Raw genomic sequence first — 8,907 nt, forward strand, 5'->3', positions numbered from 1 at the left:
TGAAAATATCAACTCCTGATCATGTAACGTGCATGTGTACATTTCTGTGTTCACTGCTGTACTCCATGAACATGAATTCAACAACTACTGTTATATCCTGTAATATGAGCTGCCAGGACAAAACTCACACACGCTCTGATTCTGTATAGCAATCACTTTCAAAGCAATGTATTGATACATTGCTTTGAAAGTGATTATTTCATTTTTTTTATATACATTTTGTCTCTAAATAATTGTATTTTTTAAGGAAAAAAGCTTAAAAATGGAATTTATGTAAATTTATGCAAATTAAGCAAAAGGCATTAATTGTTTTTATTTCTAAATGTGTCCAATTACCTCATTACCCTTGAAAATATCAGGTTCAGCACTTAAATCACTTCAAATGGGTGCGCTAGCAGTTCCAAGACCTTTCTTTGGAGTATAATGCCTCTGTAAAACATGGAGCTATTGACCCCCTATTCATCGGATGTGCTGAAAATGTATTTTAGGACATTTCTGGAAGATTTCGCTGTAATTCTTTCCTTATAATCATTTCTTTGTGATTATTTCATTTTTTATATACATCTTGTCTCTAAATAATTGTATTTTTTAAAGGAAAAAAGCTTAAAAAATGGAATTTATGTAAATTTATGCAAATTAAGCAAAAGGCATTAATTGTTTTTATTTCTAAATGTGTCCAATAATCTCATTACCCTTGAAAATATCAGGTTCAGCACTTAAATCACTTCAAATGGAGAGTTTTATCCAATTTTTTGACAAAAGTCTAGAAGTTGGCGGCCATCTTGGATTTTGGCGGTCATTTTGAGTATTTCTTACTTGTGTGCTTGACACTTGAACCAAAATTGATCTATAGACAATTACCTTTACAATGGTACCAAAAATTAAACTTTTACATCAACTTGAACTGAAAATAAAAAATAACACATGCAAGGCCCCCCACTATATGTATATGAAAGTGGACTTGCCCTTTAAATTGTACACTATTCAGCTATTATATGTACTCATATCAATGACAGTATTATCTGATGCATATGTTTTGAACTGGTAAGGATCAAAAGTGGGAAATGTACCTGTGCTAAGTAACATGTATGAGTAAGAAAGAGGCACTCTCAATCATATTTCTGATTGCTGAGAGGTGGGTAATCCTTACAATGTTCAAAAAAAAAATAAAATAAAATAAAATACAAGACTGGTATTTCAAAGCATACATTCAATAAAAGCAAAACAAAATCAAAGCAATGTTCTTCTAGAAGTGGACAGCAGGCATGGTAATGTGTTTAGATTCACAAAACTTGCACAGTCCAAATAGCTGGCAAAAGGCTATTTCATTTTATTCAATGTTTTTCCACAAAATGAGTTCACACAATCTCCCTTCTTACCACATCCAATCTTATCAGGCGTGAAAAACAATTTGAATACATATACAGCGGGCCATTGTATTGAACATGGTTCCAACGAAATTCACGTAAAAGAGTACAAATTCAGGCGACAACATCTACTTAACCCGTTGAGGACGAGTCCCGAGTATACTCGGGCAGGTGTGTATGGGAAATGCCTGTTGTAGCAAAATCAGTCCGTCCTCGACGGGTTAAATGACTCATATGTTTTTATTGTTTATTTGTTCAGTTATAACGAAATTTTGATATAGAGAAGAAAACTGCCAGTCCCGAGGATTTTGTGTTAACGGGAGTCCACTGTAGTACATTTCAAATTGTGCTTCTTGGGGCATTTTTGTCATGAAATGAGGAATTTGGCCTAAATGAACTCGGCAAACACCATTCTCACACAACATATTATGTTCTAGTTCCTTAGACAAAAACAAATATAATGTTGTATAACATTCCAGGCTATCTAACCAAGCAATTCAAGATTACACATTGTACATGTATTTCAGTACTTTTTTTTTTTTCTCTCTCTCTCTCTTTTTTTTTTTTTAAACAATACACATTTTGGGGGCATGTATTGGAGGAAAATCACAGAAAATTATCATGGTGATAATTGGACAAAGTTTCATTTTACCCTGTACATGTTGTACTTCTATTAAGTTTTTATGTGCCAAAACCCCATGTGCCACATTATTCTGAGACCACAACAAATTATGATTATGATTATTATCATTTTTCTTTCAAATGACCAGTAGCTGCATTTCTGTAGAGGCACAACTTCTGCACAGGAAACAGTGACAGAAACTTAAAATAGCACTTGATAGTCAATCACCACATGAAGTGCAAGCTACAGCTGTATATGTGATAGGAATGGAATTGCAAAAAACACTTTCATTTTACTGTGGCATTTGCCGATCTATTGATCGATTTGGCGGTTTTGCGCATTTGAGCAGAATATGCAAACTTGCCACGTTGTCAACTGAGTCAGGCATGCAAACGTGGCACATAATAAAGGGTTAAAACAATAAAAAATGCACAACTCCTTATTGCTGTGTGGATATGTGATTGCCTCACAGGCAGTCCTTGTTTCAGGTTGCTATGCTAGGAATATATCCATTTATGAACTAAAGCAAAGAAAGTAGCAGAGGTGCACTTGATATTAAGAGCAAAGTCAGATACTGTAATTGCATTCACTACCACAGTAACATGCAGCTACAGTATAGTCCTCCTGGTTCACTGTACACAGTACATCACTGACATTGAACTTTGCCCAAAATGTGCTGCATTGGTCTATTGCCCCAGGCCAGTCCAAATTGCTTTCACTAGTTAAAGACATGTCTCTTTCAGTCACGCACAGAAGAGAAGAGGTCAGTATTCTGGTCATCATAACTTGTATATTCTTTGTTTGTTTTTGTTTTTACATAACGTCGCTGGGGCAACAAGACCTCGTATCTACAAAGTGTCAAACGTTCAGATGAGCAAAAAGACATGGCAGCCAAAGCACTGTATCAAATGGGAAAGCCTTTACTTTGAAATCCCATGGTGGCCTCATTTTTGGGGTAAGACAGCTAGAATTTGGACAGGACATCATTTATCTGATTATCTGACCATTAATGCAAAAACATAATTTTCACCGCAATTTCAGATACAAGGTCTTGTCGCCCCAGCGACGAATTAATAATACAATATTTCACCTCTCAATAGGCACATAATTCAACTAGTATAATAGTGCCTTCATCGAAAGCATGACTTTCATTTAATTGATGAAATCTTTTGACAATTATATTTTTCTTGTTTTAGATCTTTATCTTATTGTTTTTCCGCTTATTTCTAACCAGCTGTTTATGGGCATTTGCAATGTAATAATCAAGAACCTGTCAGTCAAATTGACCACTTCCTTTTCCATGGAGTTATAAGTTGGAATAGGCTCTGAAAATGAAATGTTGGAACAGGGTTACACATAAATGCTTGTTGATACTCAAGAGGCATTCTTTATTTCTCTTACAGAAAAGTGCCTTGGTGATTTGGACAAAGTTTGAAATGATTCTATTCTGTTACCAAATGAAAGCTTCTTGGTGAATCATGTCTTTGAAAGTTGTGCAAACCTGCTAGCAAGGGCTGTTACCTGCTAAACACACCAATGACTTGCAGAGTGATCTACAATTTGCTGCAGTATGAACTTGTCTACTAGTCTTCAAGAAATACCACTTTGCAAAACTATGACGTTCAATGACACATTGACAGTTTTCGCTGCTCATTTGGCCATTGACATTGATGACAGCTATACCACACCCGTAAGAGTGATCTGTTCATATCTGGTAGGATCACACAGTTGTGCTTTTGGTTGTAGTCTGTGTCACAGACTCTGCAACGTTGCTGTGTGGCTTCCAATGTCTCCTCTCTCGGGTGAGATAAAAAAGCTTGACTTCCAATAGGAGGGAATCAAATTTTGGTGCCGACGGAATAAAACTGTCTCTCAGGAAGGTCCAGCCCTCCATGATGGTATTGCTCTACAAAAAGAAAGAGAATAAGAAAGAGACCAAGAGAGAACATGAAAATCCATTTCATCCCATTTCATACAATTATGACAATACACAGAGCTGCCAAGTCTCCCTGATTCTGCAGGAGTCTCCCTGAAAATGTCAAAATCCGTACATGTCTGAATAAGAGAATATTAAAATATCCCTGATTTGCGAATTATTTTCGGCCATTGAAATGCATGTAACACACATGTACATATCTTCCTGATTGTTGCGTAGAATCTCCCTGATATGGATGTGGGAATGTTGGCAGACCTGTATACATAGTCTGCACATTCTACATTTATAATAGCTCTGTGATATCTTTGGCAAAGCTCAAACTAATGATGTGCCTCCATTTGTACAACCATTGTACAATTATTTTTTTTTTCTCAAAATTTTGGGAGACATAACGTGAACTGCAGGTAGAGAATCCCCCATAATGCCTCACAGAGATAGAACTTTCTCACGCAATCATGTGACACAAAATATAAAAATGAGAATAAAGCTTAACCCTAGCCAGGCTGGGCTTTTTTGGCTGTTGTGTGGCTGGGTGGGTGGGGGGGGGGGGGGGGGGAGTGTTTTTAGGACTACCCATTGCTTTCTTCACCCTTTGGCATGCTGCTGGAGTGCTTTCTTTGTCAACTGGCCCGGGTGTCTGGAAACTACCAGGTATTATTGTCAATGAATGGAGATCGCCTACCTAGTAATCCACATAATCCCTACTGTACTTGTCACCCTGGCCTGCCTGTTGGACTGAGGCATATTGCTACACCTGAATGGACTTGCTAAACTTTCAACAACTATAAATCAAGTCTGGATGGATGACTAAACGCTGAAAAAGCTTGACAAGTTTAGATAAGTGCCAGAGCACATAATGGGTGAAAGAAAGTCAAAAGTGTTCCTGACCAAAATTTTGTCAATTCAGTGATCATCAGCCCCCCACAGTCCCATGCATCCATATCTGTGTTAATAAACCGTAAGCCAGCAGTGTCTGTGGGAACTTGCATTTTTTTTTTCATATGTATTCCATGCACATCAATCGAGCAGAAAAATGAAGTGTTCATGGCCTTTTACTGGCAAAACACATTTGATGCATACTTGTGAAGAAATGATCACACCCACCTGTGGGGTATATGAAGCACAGGCCCATTGGAGCCGGTGGATGTATCTTTTTTTCTTTCCTTCCATCCGGCCGTCAGCTGGTAGAGCCTGGTTGGATCCCTCTTCGCCTGAACCTCCACCTGCGTTTGTGCATGAATGTCACAATGCAGAGCAAGGTTAATACTTATCCTTTCCTAAACGTTTTTTCTCTTCTTTTTTTTTTTTCCTGATCAAGATTTCCATGCCATGTACAGAATTAAATAACTTAACTAGACTTTACTTTCCAGAAAGCATCACTGCTTCTGAAATAATGTGTATGAAATGTGGTTCTTACTTACTACCATGTATCTACAACTGTATTGCATTTGTATAATTATCATTGAAGACTTTATCACCATTAGAAGCACAATATTATTGATTTACTGAAAAGGTTGCATCACAGACACACGAGACAAGACCGGCAGTTTGTGATCACGCTAGCTGCATGATAATGAGTGATGCATTTACAATCATTTCTGTACTCAATCAATTATCCAGTTTTTAACAGACAAATTTGCCTGCTCTTGGGAGGCAGTGCAAAAAAAAAAAAAAAAAATCATAAGTATGAAGTTATCCTGCTGAGTATTAAGGTGAAGAAGGCAAAGAAATGGATCCCATCAAAGCTGTTAGAGCTACTACGGTCACGTGCTCCTTTGAAACAATAAAATTCAGTGATCAGGTGATCATGCACACTCTGGCAACTAACTGACCTGTCCCTTTAGTCTCTCCAGCCTCTGCTTCTTCCGTCGCTCCTCTTCCACCCTGGCCTTCTCCTTGGCTAGTCTCCCTTCCAGCTGTTTCTTGTCCCGCTCCAGGAAGCGCACCCTCTCCTGGGCCACTGCCCGCCTCTTCTCCTCCGCCTCTGCCTCCCTGCGGGTCTCCTCCTCCAACTGCCTCAAGAGCTCTGCCTCCTTCCGCTCCTGGATGTGAATCTGGACTAGAGCCTTGGTCTCTATCTGAAAATGACAACAAAAAATTTTCACAAAGAACAAATAGACAAGCAAATAAATTTTATTTTACACAATAATGCACAATAATCCATCTGATAGCCATTTTGGAACAGCGGCAAACATTTGAGGCAAAGCCGAGTGTGTTGTAAACTGTTCAAAAGTTAATACTGTATACGCCGTAATTTTCACGAGGGTTTAATTTTCGCGAATTTCGCGAATTGCAGTTGGATCGCGAATTTAACAACGCGCGAAATTGTCTCCATGCGTTTTGTGAATAGAGCATTAACGTAAGCGTTGGCGTCAATTCGCGAAAACAACATCTCGTGAAAATGTCTATGACCTCGTCATTCGCAAAAATATCTGTAGCGAAAATAACGGCGTATACAGTATTCTACTGGCAGACCAAGTAATGTGCATTATTTGTTTTATAAAACAGTGACATGATTAAATTTTTGCGGCTGCTATTTTTGCGAGACTAACATACCAGTGTCCACTCAAAGCTAAGTGAACCACACAGAGAAACAATTCAATGCATTTGTAATACACATACAGCTTAGCATTGAGAGGTTGCTAGTACGAGTCATATACTAATGTCCGGGGGAAAGTAAATTTGTTCCCTTGGGCAAAATAAAAGACTGATCACAAGATGGCTCTCAGCCAATCATTTGATTAGGATCCATATCACCTTTTCATAAATTACATTACTAAGACTTGTTCTCCTAAAGAACCAGTTTCTGTTTCAATGAACCTGGCTACTCACAAATGTCAAATTTGTAGAGTGAAGATGGTGGAGATGGCAATTCAAGAAGCCAGGGATAACAAGATATTCACACTTAACTTCATCTCAAGACGAAGAAGAGTGTGGTACAAAAGTTAGTTATTGTTTCCCACCATGAAGACGTCCATCACAAAGTAGCTGAGTGAGAAATGAGCCAGATGATACCTTTTTCTGTCTCTCAAGTTCCTGCTTCTTGGCTTTTTTGTACTCCTCCTCCATTCTCCTCTCTTCTTCAGCTGCTCGTTCTAATTCCTTTTGCACCTGTCAAAGCAAACAAATTAAAAAGACAACTATCATATGTACCCTTCATCTTTATCTAGCTGCTACTGGAGGTAATAACTGGCCAGAAAAACAAACAAACAAACAAACAACCAAAAGCTCCTGATTGAGAGCAGTAATCTATTGTGTGGATTGTAAGTATATTTATATACAAATGTAGGAATATGAAATACACCAGTGCATGTCATCTTCATGCTTTACTGTATGAATGCTTTCTTTGATACAGCATATCAATGGTTGAGTTGAAGATAATAGTACTGATGTGAGAGATATTGTACAGACTACCAATTATGGTGATCTTGTAAATTCTTTTAATTCGACTACAGAGAACCAAGGGGCCTTTATAGCAAAGCTTCCAGTAACATCACTGGGGGTTCTATACATTATACAAGTAGTCAATTGCTGTTCTTTATATCTACAACATCATTATCATTACAACTTTTCACACAGGGGGAAAATTTGCTGATGAGCATCAACGGTAATGAGCAGCATAGATCTGAATCGGTTAGTGGATATGCCCTTATACCAACACTCTCAATGCACAGCTATACAATATTGAACATACCAATATGTTTTCTTCAACAGTGGCATTTTCACTAATTCTGAGTTGTCATTGTTTTTATGATTAAAAAATATATATATATCCTCTCAAAGAGATGACAGGAAGATAGAGTGAGCAAGAAGCAAATGTACATTATTTGAACATTATACATCCAACAGTTACTGTCATTACTGTATACCAAGTCTATGGTACATGTAGGTAATGAATATTACCTTCCAGGCATTCAGCTTAGAGAATCTCTCCTGTTTTTCTTCCTCAAGCTTCTTCTTTGCCTTGTCAGAGGCTTTCTGCTTGGCCAGCTCCGCGTCGTCTTCCTCTCCCACGTGGGACATTAGTTCATCCCGCTGAGCCTTCATTTGAAACAAACAAAACAACAACAAACGTACAGCAATGAGACATAGGAATGAGAGAGGGTTGACATTATTGGCAATGGGGCAGGGGAATGGAGGTGGAGACTCGAGTTTTGAGTCTTCAACATTAATACCTGGGCATCAAAAGTAAGATATTGTTTTAGTAAGCCAAAGGGAGGGGGTAACACTCTGCAAAGTTGTCTTTTCACTTTGCAGTCATGTGGAGAAGACATTAAATTATGGGTCTTCTGAGGATTATGCCAGAATTTATCATGGAAAAAAAAAATTATACACGAACAAAAATGTTCTTCTGGTTTAAAACATAACATAAACATGCTCATACCTACATGTCCTCATTGCCAATATCAATGTAGGTAACATCAAGTGCATATATAGTCAGCTGGACAAAGCTAAATCATAGCATTGTACAAGCTTGAACCCCCGACCCGCCCCCCCCCCCCCAAAAAAAAAAAGAATTTGACATACGTATGACAAACTTTCAAGTTAAAGATGAAATCCAGTCCAAATTTAAGTTAGTCTGATAAGAAAGAGTAAAATATTACAAGTTCAACGGTAAAATTTTGATCAAAATTGGGCGAAAGATAAGGAAGTTATGACATTTTGAAGTTTTGCTAATTTTTCAGAAAAGAGTTCTTGAACAGTCAATATGAATATGCAGATGGCAAAGTGAGCATGTTACCTCCACTACTTGCCATATAGTTTATACATAAAATTTTAAAATTTCCAGTTTTTCAATCAAACGCAATTATGCCGAGGTTCAAATCCTGGTATATCAAACTGATCACTATTCTTAAGTTATTCAACCAGGAATAACATCATGTTTCAGGCTTCAATGACAGAAACATTGAATTTTGGTTATTTTTTGTACACTATCAACAGAAAATTGTGAGGTTATGACATGGTTAGCTCACTCATAATTG

At 37.7% G+C, this 8,907-nt stretch overlaps 1 protein-coding gene across 1 annotated transcript in view; it reads right to left on the bottom strand.

Annotated features, from left to right (window-relative positions):
- Nucleotides 1-1,306: 1,306 nt before the first annotated feature.
- The window catches only part of LOC140230745 (coiled-coil domain-containing protein 112-like), a 20,014-nt gene continuing 12,413 nt past the window's right edge, over nt 1,307-8,907 (bottom strand). Inside the window, exons 9-13 of the mRNA XM_072310880.1 lie at nt 7,829-7,966; nt 6,941-7,036; nt 5,758-6,003; nt 5,030-5,148; nt 1,307-3,895 (exon numbers count right to left, since the gene is read on the bottom strand). Coding sequence (XP_072166981.1) covers nt 3,862-3,895; nt 5,030-5,148; nt 5,758-6,003; nt 6,941-7,036; nt 7,829-7,966 — 633 coding nt within the window. The 3' untranslated portion in view covers nt 1,307-3,861. The remainder of the gene's footprint in view (nt 3,896-5,029; nt 5,149-5,757; nt 6,004-6,940; nt 7,037-7,828; nt 7,967-8,907) is intronic.

The sequence above is a fragment of the Diadema setosum genome, chromosome 7 (genome assembly GCF_964275005.1).
Source record: "Diadema setosum chromosome 7, eeDiaSeto1, whole genome shotgun sequence".
Classification (NCBI taxonomy): Eukaryota; Metazoa; Echinodermata; class Echinoidea; order Diadematoida; family Diadematidae; genus Diadema; species Diadema setosum.